The 17125-nt window shown below is 36.0% G+C and overlaps 1 protein-coding gene across 8 annotated transcripts in view; it reads left to right on the top strand.

Moving 5' to 3' along the window:
- Positions 1–17125, top strand: part of LOC149553113 (lysine-specific demethylase JMJ27-like) — a 137819-nt gene that overhangs the window by 49018 nt on the left and 71676 nt on the right. For 7 of the 8 annotated variants that reach the window (XR_016353033.1, XR_016353034.1, XM_089788624.1 and 4 more), the window contains exon 2: positions 7546–7595. Coding sequence is in view for 5 of the 8 variants with exons in the window: in XM_089788624.1 (XP_089644750.1) it covers positions 7546–7595 (50 nt within the window). In the remaining 3 variants the exon portion in view is untranslated. Of the gene's footprint in view, positions 1–7545; positions 7596–8643; positions 8730–17125 lie in introns of those variants that run through there. The other variant, XM_089788628.1, reaches the window with a different exon arrangement.

Genomic DNA, 17125 nt, shown 5'->3' with positions numbered 1-17125 from the left:
CATGAAGAAAGATATGACTGATTGTCGTTTCACCATTTTGACTTGACTTGATGTTGCCTCAAAGCAAGAGCCCTATTTGTGTTGTTGATCTCATATAGACTCTTCAAGGTTTTGAACATGTCCTTTGCATTTGTCATTTTGGAAATGATAGGCATTAAGTGATCCTTTACGGAGTCAATCAAAAGCTTCTTTGCTTTAACAACATTCTTCTTGGATTGAAGTCTCTCCGTTGATCAGTTGTTTTATTCCACAAACTGAAGATCATTTTCTTCAAGTGCAATAAGTACTCTAAACTTCAATGAACTGAAGTTTGACTTCATGTCTATCTTCGACCTTGAGCGCAAACACCATTTTCATGTCTCGATATTGCAACTTGAAGATGGGAGAGAAAGAAGAACTTTGCTGCTAAATTAATCTGGTCATGATTTTTTTAAATCCAGCTCTGATACCATGTTGTGTTTATGATCAGATTAATAGCAATGTAAATATGCGACAATTTAAACTAATAAACACAACATTTACCCTGGGAAAACCTTCCAACTTGAAGGTAAAAAAACCCAACAGTAATCTCTCTCGAGTATTGAAAAGATTAATTACGATATGATCAATAATACAACCTATTACAATGGCCTGATCTGCAACTGTAACGATAAAATGCTGATAAAAATATATATCAAAATGCTTCAATGAATATATAAATACCAATCTGTGATGAGTATTAATCTCCAGTATGTCTTTGATATGTATTATCATCCTCTCCAATATATGCTGCGATAATTATATTGTCTTCCGCTAGATGTATTATGCTCTGCAATATGCTCAATATCTTCTGTGATATATGCAATCTCTTCTGCAATATATATTCTGGATTCTGCTTACAATATCAATTATCTTTTATGTGTGTTGATGTCTTCGATATTCTTGGAAAACAATAAGAGTGATGTCTATACCAAAATGAAGCGTCACTTGTTTGAATGGATCACATCCATTCAATGTTGAATACATCCCTTTGACAATCAAAACTTTGATTATTATTAAGCATAAATGGTGATTACTGTTTAGTTCATGTAACTGAATACGTAGTGATTGGTTTGAGGTCAATTTAGTTATTTACCTAATCACTTGCAGTGATTATAGTCTTCCTGACAACGATTATAAACTTAATGTTGAATAGTGATCACAAAAAAAATTGCAGCTATCGTGATTAATCCAAATCAACAACCTTTTCTGCGACAACTGCAAAGCTCTAAATTTATGGGCACACTCATAGGTCTAACACAATATGCATGATGAGAGTTGACTTTATCAACACGTAGTAGAGGAAATAATCTATCAATTACGGATACATCGTCCATAGAGAGATTATATTGGCTCTAATATGAAAGGCTGGTGAAACTGTCTCCTATGCCATTGCTGGGGATATAGATACACTCAAACCCTGTAGCTTAGGCGGAATGTATCTGGTAGCTATTCACTATAATACCCCAGCCCGTTATAGCTTTAGCAGCATTGATTTCCTTTACTAATCAGTTGTTTGCATTTCGTCAGACGCATGACAAGCAAGCTCTGATTGATTAAATATGTTGTTTCTAGATGGTGTTGTATTTAATCAAGATTTCTTTGCAAACAAACATGAAATGAACCAAACCGATATGAAACAACAATTGCAACTAAAGAAGTACAGTATATTACTTTGCAGATGAAATTTACAACCAGAGTTAAGCTGAAGTGTTCAATGTTGCAATAATGTTCAATTACAATGTCGCCAAACTATTGCTTTATAACAGAAAATTATATCAATAAGCTGGTAGACTTGCAGCAGATTTCTTTGAAGAAGAATGCTCCCAATTTGCAGAAGTAATGCCCAGATTTAATTATATCAATACTCTAATTGCATATAGCAACCACACCCAGGTTGCAGATTAAACCAATGCATAACAGCATAAACAATGATGCCACACTAGAGATAAATCACCAATCCCAGGTGCCCAATTTGCAGGACTTAGCTGCCTAGAAACGCGGCGTCTATGTGCATTTAATTCCTACGCTGAAACTGATAATTCTAGACACCCAGCTGGGCCAATTACATCATGTATCTAATGTCCTCAATTGCAAATATAAGAATGATCACCATCAGCAATCAATGTTGCCTCCCAACCATAGTAATAACAGCCCAAAGAAGACAACAACAATCTCAGAAATCTATACATCTCAGCTACAATAGACACAGTTTGAGAAGACCTTTCAAATCAGGTTGAAAATCAAATCAATACCACTTTACCTCAGCAGTGGATTGAAGCACAAACTCAAACCCCAAACCCTCAGAGAGAATAATTAAAAAAACATTAGACAAGAATGATCAATTCTCATAATGGGAGACATATTTATAATCTCCATCATGCAACTTGGCTTCAACTACACAACTTTCACTTAAAAGCCTTTTTGCTTTATACTTAGGCACATAATATATATTAATTTGCTTTTGGCTGCCAAAAATGACCTTTCCAACCATATCATGAAATTCTGACACGCGAGGTCATTGTTTTTTGTGCCCAAGAGTTAAAAACTTAAAACTTTTCAACCCAGTTCCAACAAGCTATGACACTAAGGTTGCCAACATACAATACCAACAAAAATACAATATATTTAGTTGAATAATAGTAATAATTCACCCGTCTTGCGAAAATGATTGAAGAAGCATCATAATTGAAATTTGACAACATAGGAGTGATCTTGATTAAGAAAAATGATGAAGGAACCTAATGGGGTGACTTACTAAAATAAGATGCTCCCTCCAAGATTCTTGGAGCCCAAACTAAAAGCCAGAAATAAAAACTAAGAGCACCATTCAACTCCTCTAACACAATCGAGCTCATTAGAACCAATTGTTGACTTACTATAAATAGTAAGTCCCTCAAAACGAAGCCAAAACTCACAATAGGCCACTAGAAAGCCTAATAACTCTGCAATTGAGACCTCAAATCCCATTGTCAGCTCATGAGGGTCGTAATGATGAATTGACTAAGCCAACTGTAGGAACCTGCTAAAAATGGGGACATTACATTCACTAAAACACACAAACATCAAGTGTAGCTACTCACAATATAAATAACCGAAGCACATGGAACTTTGACACTCTAGTGATTTGATTAGACATAAAGAATGTCACAACATTAGTCGTCCCATTTTCTACTCCTTAGTGTACATATAATTTTAATAAACTTTGTATTCTACATAAAATCTTTCATTTAAATATAAAACATTAAATTATCATTTATGACAATAAGAGCAGATATTGGCAAAGATCAATAACAAAATATCCAACAACATATTAGGCACATTAAAATTGTGAAAAAATCATCCTAATAACATAATGAGTAGTCTCAAATATAAAATACACCAGATATCATCCTAAGGCACCGTGTCACATCAATAACATCGTCATTCACAAAATGATCAAAATTGTAAATAGCTTCATAATCTTAACCATCTACCACAACAAAGATACTGACAACAAAGATAAGGTACTATCATTGAATGCATTTGATCATGTAGATATACTCACAACAACATAACTAGAGTATATCTGTGATCAAAATAATCATGGAAAATAATCCAACCATGAGAAGCACTATAGGAATGACATGACTCTGTGGCTTGAAGAATTGAATTTTGTGGTGGCTTCTCTGTGGACTTGCATATTTGAGGTTGAGGTGGATTATTAGTGTATGTAGATGGGAAGCTAAGATGGTCCACATATAAAGGTTTGGTAGTGTCTTGTGAACCTAGTTGATTGAACAATGGTGGAAAAGAAAATGTGGAGGATGGCTTTGCTAAGTAGTTCACGTAATTAGGTGCAAAAGTGACTTGTGGACTGTGTTGACTAATTGATGGGGCAGAGGTGACGGATTGGAGCATACTGCATGAAGTGGGTTGAGGGATGTAGGTCAATTGTGAAATGGAAGTTGTGGTAATGTATTGGGGAATGGAAGATGGGGGATTGAGACAAGAGGGATTGGATGGTGGTGGGTTGAGATAAGATGGAGTAGATGACGGTGAATTGAGATGGGATGAAATGGAGGACAATGTAACATGGTAGGAGGTAGTGAGTAGTAGGACAGAGTGGATGGTGGATTAGGAATAGTGAAGGGATTGTAGAATTAGGATTAATTGGAACTAGGAGTATGGATTACAAAATAGGTAATGAGATGGTGTATTTGGATTAGGGATGTAGCTGTTGGTATTGATATGAAAAGATGGAGGTATAAATGTCACATGAGGGGAATATGTGGGTGTGACAAAGGAGGGTGACATGAATAGATGTCCTAATAGATTTCCCTTGTTAAAGGTATGATAAGGAGTACTAGTGGGTATGCAAGGAGGCATGATGGGGTAGCTCATATAAATTATTGGAATTTGGAGGACGCTTGGAGCAAGCTTGCTATGGATGATGACATGAATGTTTTCAATGACCTCATTGTGATCAAGAAGACTCTAATCATCATCAGGATGAGATGACATGGAAAAGGTAGGGTGGCCAAACTCATCATAATAAAATTGTGACAATGATTAGTGGATGAGTTAGATTGGAATGGAGGATCAACAATAAGATCAGAGTAGGACGAGAATTAAGCTTAGAATAGGAGGAAGGACTGACTTTGAATAAGACAAGGTGATGAGGGATGATGAATGTTATGAACTAAGGATGATCTAATTGACCAATGCTAGATGGAGATTGACCGATGCTAGATGAAGGGTTACTTGATGCTTAGATGTGAGTTGAAACACCTAAGATGCTTTTGATGGATGGGATTGCCACTGTAAGACAGACTGATGGTTGAACATAACGAGACACCCAATGTCAACTAAACCTCTAGACCAAGGTGATGTGTCAAAAACAATGGATTAGCTACGCTAGACATTGTGAGTCTAAGAGGGAGCCTTAAGATGATGATTGATTTAAGGTGTAGGTATGAATAACATAGGGATATGTGGTCAAGTGTGAACTAAGATTTGGTTGGATTGATGATAATTTTGAATATGATTTGGATAGTACAATGTGATCCTAAACTAGGTAAAATATTTGAATGATGTGAGATGGATGCAACCCTATAGGGGAAGTGGAACTTGCTTGCAAAAAGGATATTTTGGTATCAACTAATGATGCTTAGAGATATCCTCTTGGGACTGTGTAGAGGGGAACAAATCTGCTAAAACACAGAGAAAATTTACCTAGACTCGAAGCTTATCCATTGACAAAGTGAACTAATTGACTAGACAAATAACCGGCAAAACGCTGAAAACATTTTTTCTATTTGACATGCAGATGATACAAGTCTAATACAAAAAAAAATGCCTCCAATCTTGCCCTTGATTTTGGTTAAATGAAAGTCAAATCTGACTTTTTGGAGTTTTTTGGATACCGTGGAACAACTAAAAGTGCCGATAAGATTACTAGATTCCTACAGATGCCTATAATTTGTTAATATTTGCACAAAAAACCCTATGGATCAAAAGTTTTTTCAATCTTTTTTGATTCTTTTGCTCACATGATAATGCAGGAGAAGAGCATACTGGGTTTTCAGGAAACCTGTTAGACTCATTTAGCCCCCTTAATCTTTTGAATAAGGAAACAAAAATCTATTCTTGCACTAGAAATGCTGTAATACCATGTTAGAATCTGAAAAGATGAATAACCCAAAATATCTAGTGCAAATGTATATAAATGAAATGATGAATGTAAAGATAGAAGATCAAAATAACAACACAAAGTTAGCCTCCAAGAGAGTTGAAAATGCTAAAGGAGCAAAATGGCATTAGGAGAATGCAAGATAAAATAGCTGCAAATTGCACTACATTCCAACAGAATGACAATACTAGCTAGGAGGTAAGTAATATATAAAATGAGTGAGTGGAGAGATGGCAAATACGATGAATGTGATGGGTTACCACAATGGTGTAATATAGGCAAGTGCAACTCTCATGGAAGATGGCTACACCTTGCACCCACTGACACTGATACTCACATTATTAATCCTAAGCAAGCTTAATTGAAAGTGTAGGAAAAACTTAGGAATAAGAAAATAATTCACCAACTAGAAAATAAAACCTGCACTATCAGTTTTTTCTGTCCAAGAATAGCCAGTGGTTCATGATTTGGTTGAGGGATGCCATCAATGCCCTTGGCCATTTAGGGGATAGAGACGAGGATGGCCAATCATCCCCAAATGTTTCCTGCTGCTTGGTTCTGGTTTTTGGGATGTACTTGGTTTGGCATGTAGACTTGGAACAACTTGGGGATGTTTTTGAGCCACCCTTGCATCCCCAAAATGTTACGAGGGTAGGGACACTTGGAACAGAGTTGGGATGCGCTCCCATGTATCCTTTGTTAAGACAATTGTTTTAATCAGATGCAAGGGAGATATTTGTCTTATTTTAGATTTACATTGTGAGAATATCTGCACTTCATTAATTACTGTTGATGTTTAGGTTTTTTTTTGTTCTAGGTTATGAGAATTTTCGCGTTTCTTAAGAAGTAAATAATGCCATTTATGTCCCTGCTTGTTTGAGGGATGGGACAGGTATGCCCAAGCACATTTCCCATGGCTTTGGTGCTGTTTTTGGGATATGCATTTGTCATGGCAACGTGAACAACCTAGCTACAATTTTGAGCTCTCTACATTCCCAAAATGTGAGGGGGACTGGGTTTGTTTGAAAAATGCTGGGGGCACGTTCCCATTTATCCCTTGTTAAAACAAATGGTTTTAACATTCATGTGGAAGATATTTGTCTTAATTTTCAATATGCATTCTGAGGATGTCTGCAATTGGCTAACCACCATGAGCATTTAGGTTAGTTTTGATCAAGGCTGTGAGAATGTTTGCATTTCTTAAAAAGAAAATTCAAACAATAAACTTTAAAGGATGGATCTTCTTTGTGTTTAATAAGGTTTTGAGAATATCTGTCATCAGACAATTGCAATTGACAATGTGAATATATCTGCATCTGCTAAGAAGAAAAGTTCTAGCAATCTTGTGGAATGATGCATTTACTAAGAAGAAAAATTCTAGGTTATTTGTGTTTTAGGTTGCAAGAATGTTCGCATCTGCTAAGACAAAAAAATTCCAACAATAACATTGAAAGGATGTGTCTTATTTGTGTGTTAGGTTTTGACATTATGGTTATGTGTTAATCATTTTCTGGAGAAAATATTTAGTACAGTTGACAATCAGCTACCTGTCTATCTGTAAAATTATTTGTAGATATGGAATGGTTTCAGCTACTTTTCTGTAAAGTTGGAGTTTATCTGCACTGCTTGCTGCAGCATGGAATATTTTCTGTAGAAAGATGTCCTTATACAGTGTGTCTGTTTAGCAAATCATTTGCAGCAACATAATAGTGGTGCATATGCTTTTTCAAATGGTTGAAGTGGACATGTAAGAATGTTATGGTAAACATGCTTTTCTGCACAGGTGGATCTTGTTTTAAGATTCATCAATATTATTATGAAGCTGATTTTGAGATGTCTTATGAATTTTTTTGCAGAATATTCGAAGGCAAAGTTGGCAAAGAGTTATGCCAGAAAGGCTCTTCAGGTTAGTTGTGGATTTTATTCAGCAACTGTGATTAACGCTGTTTGTTCGTACTTTTTACACTGTTTTAGGCAGAAAATATTCTTTTTGACTAGGAGTTCATGTTGTCTTTGGACTGCTTTGTGCTAATGTTATTTTTCTCTCTCCTATATTAATAGAGGGAAAAACATCCCCCATCATTTATATAGACTTTTGAATGGAAGAGATAAAGTTCAAATGCAACTCTCACTTTCAATCAGTGATAGAAGGGAGCCTTAAGTACCATTGAACTTTGGGTTCTTGCTTAAATACATGGGATTCCAATACAAAGAAAACAAAGAAAGAGTGAGAAACTGAAGCAAGAAATAACCTAGACAACTACCAACACATAAACCCTTATATCATTTATTGAGATGGGGATAGAAAGGCATCTTGCATTGGCCCTAAGGGTCCGGTCCCATGAGGGGGGCTATAGGATCTATTTTGTGGAGCTTGTTGCTCCCATGAAGCAAAAAAAAAAGTTTGCTACAGGACTAATTGGAATCTTCTCCTTAAAAATAGCAGCCCCTACATTTTAGGGTGCAAATTTGAGCGGGTTGAAAAGGTGGGGGGCTAGTAATTGCCCCACCAGTTTAGGCTTTTCTTCTGCCACTTGTCAATTGAATAATAATTTTCAATTCATATCAATAATATTTTAAAAACATTTGAATTTATTTAGTAAATAAATTGAATATATAAAACTAAGAAATATCATGAGACCACTTGCTTCCATAAATTATTGGGCTTAATTTTTTTAAAAATAAACAATAGTACAAAATTCATGGACCACCCACTTCAAAAAACTCCTAAAACATCTCAATCAACACCTGCTGAATATTTTTTGGAAGCCTGCCTCCATGGGGCCATACCCTAACTTTTTTATAATTGATTTCTCTTTTTTAATTATTTCCAATTATCTGAACATTTGTTGCCTATTTGTGCCCTGTAGGCCATGGATTTGGATTGCTTTTGAGCCCGGTTTGGATTCTAGGTTGATCTGAGTGTGGGTTCTGATTGAGCACACTTTTTCAATGTGGTTTTATTTCAAACGAACCGCGACATACCTAGGACAAACTTGCAAGAACCCAAACGAATCCAAGTTGAATCTACCAGCACAATGTGAGTTTTTAATTTTTAATATATTTTGCTTTTATACATTTTTGGACTTTGACTTTGAATAATATTGACAAAGATAGGTTTCTTAACATAAAGGTTCCTTGTAAAGCATTTGAACCATTAAAAAAAGTCATTTTACCTCACTTAACATAAAGGTTCCTTGTAAAGCATTTGAACCATTAAAAAAAACTCATTTTACCTGACTGTGAATGCAAATGATAAAACTTATTATTCTTGCTTGCCATCACACAAATTGATCCAATAGTTGATTATTGAAGGCTTCAAAGTGGTTTGATTGCTATTCTTACATGTTACAAGAATCCATTTCTTCGTTTTTGTTCTACAAATATATAGAGTTATTTTCAATTGTTCGAAATTTATTGCATACCAAATTGTTGCCAACGTATTTAATGGCAGCTAGTAGTAGATACGTACAATGACCAATACAAACCCAATCTCTTTGATTTAGAAGTATTTTGAGATGATACAATAGGTTGAAGGTGGTGGTGGATATGTTCGGTTTGCAAAATGTGTGGTGTCAAAGACACAAGTTCAACATCAATAAGAATGAATGGTGGTACCCTAGAAAGAATGGTGCACCTTTGCGACAAGCTCAAGTGATAGAATATGTTAAATAGCAAGAACAATCATTTTTTTTTGATAAGTAATATTTTATTGATTTTTAAAACTATTACATTGTAAATTTTGTATGGCTTTGAGCCATGATTTTCAAATTCCCGCTATAACATTGCAGCCAAAAACATGCCTTTAATCAATGATTTTTAAATTCCCCCATAAAATCGCAGCCAAAATATGCCTTTAATCAATGATTTTCAAATTCCTCCCATTACATTGCATCCAAAGACATCTTTAAACTCCTTCTGATATGGGCCTGAACACCCCTTTAACTATTTGGAACTAGCAAAGACACTACCAAACACTAACTTAAAACTTGCAGAGGACGTAGACACAAATCAAACAACAGGGAAATGGCCCTAGTATAGAAAATGGGCTACTGAATGAAACCCAAACTGAAGCTCACCTATTATGCTCCCAATGCGCCATCGTGTCCTCCCTTGACTTGTTTATCATCACTCCGCGAATTGTGTCCATTTTGCCCTTCTTCCCACCCAACACAGGTGATGGCACCTCCCTTGTAATTTCACTAGAATCTCGTTCCTTGACCTTTCTTGGAGTGATCTTCCTTTTTCTCTTCCTTTTCTTTGCCATCCACCTTTGGTCCTCCTCCCATTTGACCATGAAGTGAAGCAATTCCATCTAGGCTGAATGAGCCTCCCCTGTCCTCTACCAAACTGGTGTTGAAGTACTGAAAATGATGAAAGGTTGCACTCCGTGCTCTGGTCCTTCAACATGTCTCCAAACACCCTCAATAGTGTGAATTACATAGTTACGGGACTCGGACTCGCCTCTGACTTGAAAAGTCAAAATCCGACTTGGACTCAGACTTGGCGACCGGACTCGAAAAACTGAAAAGCCTGTGAAATTCAAAGATTTTAAAGATTTTTTCATGCATCTTTTAGTCAATTAACATCAAATACACAATAATTGAGATAAATAGAAGTTACTTAATACACACACAATTTTGCATAGATCACATAAGTATAAAAGCGAATTTCTGAAGGAAAAAAGCTGAATAACACAATATAAAGTAATAAACATATTGTCATTGTAGTGTCAATTGTCAAATGTTTACAATATTCATGGATTACAAAATCCATAGTATCAAAAGTTCAAAACATGTATCAAAATAACTAGTTAGAATAGTAGAAGACAAAGACTCATAGTAGCCTATGTCCTCCTACGAGTATGCCTAAGATAAGTCATGGAAGACTGTAGAGCCATCCTCTCTCCCTCTGTCTGAGGTTGAACCTCATCCTCATCCTCATCTCATCATCAAACTCAGATCCATCACTCTTAGCTTTAGGGTCCTGCACTCTATCTCCTCGCATTCTAGCCTACTTGACTGCCGTCGCTATTGCCTCAGCCTCCCGATCCATTTGATCAACCCACTCCACGTCTTCATCACTTAAGACAGGATCAACAATCTCTGTGTTCCACTCTGCGTGTGGATCAACATTCTCTAATACAATTGGTGATATATCGGTGCCCAGGATCTGTCTATGGCGAAGGCGAAGGTTGTAGTGAACAAAGACAAGATTATTCAATTTTTGCACTGCCAATCTATTGTGCTTCTTCGAGTGTATATGCTCGAATAGAGTCCAATTACGTTCGCCCCTGATGCATTAGATGGCTGGCTCAAGATGCGAATTGTAATCTTCTATAAATTTGGCACCTTAGTGCCAAACGTATCCCACTATGCATTTGAAACAAGAAAATTTTAAATCAATTCAATAAGTTTGACTTTATCAAATTAAAACGGTAATAGAATTAGAAATTAGGATGTAAAATCATAGATTTTTACGAGGCATCAATTCTATAGGTCCCATTGAGCTTTCTTAAACAACTCAATCTCATGGACTATAATTGTTCCAACTCTTGAATTAGGTGACATTCTCTCTACAACATCATAGAGGCCACTCCACACCTCATCATCAGCCTTGGAATGTGGGCTGAATTGGTATGCTGGATTAAGGAAGTAGGCCGTTGCATGTATAGGCCTGTGAATTAGATTGTGCCAACCTCTATCAATGACATCCCATATAGGCCCATATCTATCTCGATTCCTTGCAAAAAAAGAGCGAATAACCTCTTTCACCTTATCTATGCCTTCATAAATGTAGCCCATTGAGGGCTTTTCTCCATCAACAATTCGTAGGAGAACAAGCGGCTTTATGAATTGCAATCATTATGAAAGTTGAAAGAGAAACAATCAGCTTTAAGTTTTTCTTTAAAAAGTGAGCAGTAATTTATAACATAATTTCATAAACAAAAAAGTTGAAATGAGGACAAAAAGGAAAATTACCTTCACAATATTAGCGATCAGTGTCCAAAAGGAAGCCTCATAAAAAATGTGATCAGCTGTATCAGTCCCTGCAGTGGTCTTTGCATATGATGATGCAATCCACTCCTCACTTACAAACGTGCGTCTCAAACCTCCCTTTGAATCAAGCAAAGATTGCAATGTGAGAAAATTGGATGCAAATCTAGTGACCCCTAGTGACCCCTAGATGAGACAACTCCTTTTGTTCAGTGTATTTTCTCATGAGGCTGAGGACCCATGTATGATTATATATTAATTTGCATACACTCCTTCCTTGCTTTATAATTGTTTTTATCCAAGGGAGTTTACCAAAATCCTCTAACATGAGGTCAATGCAGTGAGCAACACAAGGGGTCCAAAATAAGTGAGGGTGTCTCTCCATAAGAAGCTTTCCTACAGCAACATAATTTGCTGCATTATCTATAACTATCTGCACCACATTCTCCTCACCCACGTTTTTTATCACTTCATCCATTACTTCACAAAGACATTGAACATTCTTTTTTTTCCTGAGGCATCAATTGATTTAAAAAAAAATAGTGGCACCTAAAGAAAAAAGAACAAATTAGTATAATGATCAATGATCAATCATAAATTCATAATTTATAAACTTAATCACTTAGGTACAAGTTCTACTTCTTAATTTTTAATGTCTACAATCACCTGATGAGGAGATAAGAAAGTTGAGGAGTGTAATACTTCTATTAGTCCAAACATCGGTCATGATGGTGCAACCCTTCGTCTTGCACACCTCACGCTGCTCCTTGATTGCACCTTCTACATCAGCCACCCATTGGGTCAAAATAAAGTCTCTTAGCTCGTTAGCACCCTGGGCTTTGGACCCCAGACCATAAAGAGTAACATCATCGATTGCAATTTGCCAATAAGGGGATCTAAAACAAATAAAATAAAATTTAAAGTTAAACAAAATAGTATATTATTTAATTACTATTTAATTTGAAAACAAATTAAAATAAACAAAATAAACATATTATTGTCTTTTGAAACTTGAAAGCAAGAGAAGACATAAATTAAAATTTAAATAAATAAGTACCTTGCTGCATGGAATGAAATGTTGCTGTAGATGAAGAAGTCTCCAAGTGCCAATTTTGCATTATCATGCTTCTTCTCGTTCCAACCCATGCTCTCAACCTAGAGCCGTGCGTGAAACAAAGATGGAATCAAGTGTCAATTTTTGCTTATGAATGCGAGGCCCAATGGTCACACTCGTAGAAGCAGTAAGTGGAGTAGGGGATAATGGAGAGCAAAAATTAGAAGATCCCTGTTGAGCTAGTTGTGCCATTTCTTCTTGTTGCTTTTTTTCAATTCTTTTTTCTCCATTTTTTTCTCTAGAAGAGCTTGTATATCTTGCATAACATCCTGGGGTACTTTGCATTTTTTAGTATCATGCCTAGGTATATGTGCTAGGTGATACTTCAATCTATTTATGCCTCCCCCATTATATATTACACTACAATGCCAACATGTAACAACTCCCTTTTTATGGCCCAAGATGGCATGTTTCCAAGCGCTATCCCTTGTTATTGCAGCTGGGTTTGCATTAGGGTTACATGCAACCTTAGTTCCACATCCACAAGGCTCACCTTGAGGCATGATGTCAATGTGTTTGCTGTTCCAATATGAATATATTATAAATAGAAAAAAGTTAGCATCAAATCAGATTTTTAAACTTTAGGACCTTCTTACTTATCAAGTTTGTTATCGAGAAACAACTGAAGCCTTTTAGATATATTATAATAGAAATAAAATTGCAAATGTCTCCGTTCAAACGGGCACTGGTAGGAAAGAACGGAGAAGAAAACCTCCCGTCTTGCCCAGGACAAAGGTCCTATATAGATACAAACTTGAAAGGGTCATACCCTAGTATCTATTATTTTGGAGGTCATCCTTTATAATTCTTTATCCTAAGCTTGACTAATTTTTGATCATTTTTACAATCTGCCCAAATCTTCTTTCAATACTTTGGAAGGCATACTTTCCTTTACTTCTAGTTTCAATAGTATTAGTTACAAAAAATCTCATGACAAACGAAGGAAAGATTTAAGGATGAAAACTCTCCCAAACTCTCGCTGGATTTGCTTGAGAATTGAGTTTCCTTCCTGTCATTCTGCATTAAGACAACTTCTTTATACACATTAGATGTTAGCACTTCTTTACTATTAGTTAAACTTATGTTACAAAGTCTTCTCTCTTTTAGATGATTCCATTGCTTTTTCTCAAAAAATTAACCTATCCAAATTGAAACTTGAATTTTATAGGGCGTGGATTCCTTTAAGAAGTATGACTGATTATTTTGGTGTTAAAAGGAATGCAAAGGATTAAGATTTCTAAAAAACCTTACTGATTCAGTATAAAGCAACGATATGATTAAACATATATTGAAGAGAAAACAAGGAAACATCTCAAGAACTACTAGATGCTCATCTACAACAACAAAATGCTTAACTTTTTTTTAAAGCTATAACTCTACCATGGAATCCATTTATGATAAATTAAGAAGCAGAGTTCAAAATATTAGATGCTAGAGAGTAACACTCAACTACTTAATCTAAAAGAGTATCTTATATTGATATTCATAGTATGTACATTTATATATTATGAACAGGGACACTAGCAGATAGGGAGTGAACAAAAACAAACTAGCAACTACGAAGGAAAAGGGACAAAGACCGAACTAAGCAAAGCCCACCTGCCTGAACAGGGCCATCAAACGGAGGATAAACCGATGAAACGAAGATCACCAAAATGACATAAGGGAACGAAAAAACAACAAAATAGGGAAAAAAAAACCTAAGGAAACCCCCAACTAGAAAAGAACCACAATTAGTTATCCACACTAGATTTCCATGTCACCATGATGATGTCGGCCGCTTCATCCAAATCTTTAGCCCTAGAGCCTAGAGGAAAGACGAAAGTTGTTTTCTCCTTGCTGGATTTGAACAAATTTGGCAAACAAAAGTCTAGATTGTTGATATCATCAAAAACTACCCGTGGTTCAATGTAGGCATCAAATGTCCGGAGATAATGCAGGAGCCAATTCTTGTCTTGGTCTTCCTTAATTCCTATCCAACGAAGCAAGAAGTTGATGCTGGCTTCCATCTTAGGCCATTCCTGGTAAAATTGGATATTATCTCGAATAACCAGTATAGGCCACCTAGAAACTTTGGCTGGTTCCAGAGTCCCAGGAGGATGGGACATATAGACTTCGGGTGAGGGGATCCTTAATTTTTCATCAATACAGAGGTTTGCATGTTCTAAACCCTCAAGCCAGATAGGATCAAAATTATTCTGGCATAGCTGAATAATCTCCCATTTCCCTAAATTGGCCCTCGACAAGCAATGAATAAAGGAACCTAAGATGTTGCTATTAGTTTGCCAAGTGAAATCGTAGTTAAAAACCCTCTCGCCAAGCACCTGACTGACGACAACACTAGTCATATTGTCTACAGGATTCAATATCCTATTCTGTTAATAATTGGTAGCTTTAGTTGGATAAACTATAGTGCAAATATATTTTATATGTATAAGTATGAGATATAATATATATATTAATATATTTTATATATGAGATAATTATTTGTCATTATATTAATTACATTCTAATGAATAGACATGTCCTGTGAAGAGACATGTCTACCCTTACTTCATCCTATACTAGAGAAATGGCTGCCATTTGGAAAGTACATACCAAAATTATGGCAGTGCTATTACATTTGTAGTAGATCAGGAAAACAATAACATGGTATCAGAGAAGTTTTGTTACCTGGTCTGTGAAGTCACATTGATAGCCATGAGGGAGATATTTAGTAAGAGAAAAGAAACAAAAAATTTGTGGATAAGAAATAAAGAGAAACAAAGAGTTTATAAACGGGTACAACATCGTTGGATATAACCAACGATGAGTTAGACTCCTAATAGCGGAATTCGTATTCTAGGGCATCCATCAAACATTATTCATCTCTAATTATTGCAATCTGTATTCGAGTACATATGATGGGCATTGTTGGTGATGGAGAAACTCTCATTCTGTATAGGCTTCATCGACAGTGGACAATTCTATAAGTGAAGATGTATAATGTAATTATAGTGTAAATCATGTGATAAGTATTCATATAAGTCAGAATGAGATGGAGAGTTAGTGTAATGTAATATTGAATAGTCTGACTTGGCAATGATGGTCATTGTGGATCGATGTGAATGACTTGCACACTGGATGCAAACGATGTTCAATTTGGTAGAGAGTGCAATGTGTATATGTGCTTATGAAAATGAGTCAAAGCCGCAAATTGCTTTGCCTAGGCTGTTTGATCGATGTCTGAAATTCGATGTCAACGTGTCATCGTTCGGCTCCAATCCTGGCACAATGGGTGTAAATAAGGGCTCGGGAAATGAGTGCTCACTATGTGTGAGAGATCACAAGCCTGCGAGAGCTCCAATAGTTGAATTGAAATGTTGCTCGGGGGATGAGAATGTTGGATAATGCAAATCAAGGTCTCCAAGCTGCAGCAATTAGTAGAGATCAAGAGTGATCAAAATGGTGCTCAAAGTGCTCAATCTAATGTAATGTGATCTCCAACAAGGATTAGTTCTGTAGAGATCACATGCAATATAAAATATGGAACGCTGAAGAGGATGCAATAGAATGTGCTCAATGTGCCTGATGGAGCCAAAATTCCCGAGTCTCCATTCTAATTTGAAGAGTGCAGCATAGGAGCAGCATTAAGTTTTTGTGACTTCAACTTCTGTCATTTCCAATTTTGTCTACCTAACTAATGCCTCTTTTCAATCATGTTTTCTCTTTTAATTACATAATCAGGTTACCAGTATTATGAGTTTATATATTTCCTCCCTGTTCTTAACCATGTATGGCTTTTCTCCATTCAGATATAGTCACTAAAAGACATCAGATTAATGTTATAGGATTATATGATCATGTGAGAAACATTTTAGTCAGGAGAAGCCAAACTCAAATTCAAATCCAAATCGAAACTATCTAGATATAGTGCCGTCAATGGAGATTGTTCAGATATTATCATGCATGGTTCACAGAGAAATAACATTATGTGATAAATTCTTGTTGAAGCTTAGTGAATACGAAAGGAATAATATAGTTATTGATTTGCTAGTACCTGGATAATTTGTCCATGGATGAGCCAGGAGGAAAACATGTTTTTATTTGTCACAAAAATAGTTCTTAGTAATATATTCGTATATGAATTGTTTTAACTCTGTATTTTGGTGGCAGGAAGAGCCGTTAGAAAATTAGAAAAGTATTACGGGTGGAGGTTTTCGAGTATAGTTTGGACTAAAGATGGCATCATCACGAGTATTGATATGTGTACGGGATTCTGGAATTTGATCATGCTTTAATGGAGGGATCTTTGTGCTCGGTTTGCCCAGTGCTTTAACTCTAGAA

This window comes from Cupressus sempervirens, chromosome 6 (assembly GCF_028749045.1).
Source record: "Cupressus sempervirens isolate cs-2001-9-10 chromosome 6, ASM2874904v1, whole genome shotgun sequence".
Classification (NCBI taxonomy): Eukaryota; Viridiplantae; Streptophyta; class Pinopsida; order Cupressales; family Cupressaceae; genus Cupressus; species Cupressus sempervirens.
Note: the sequence above shows the minus strand (reverse complement) of the source record. Positions and strands in the feature narration are given on the sequence as shown.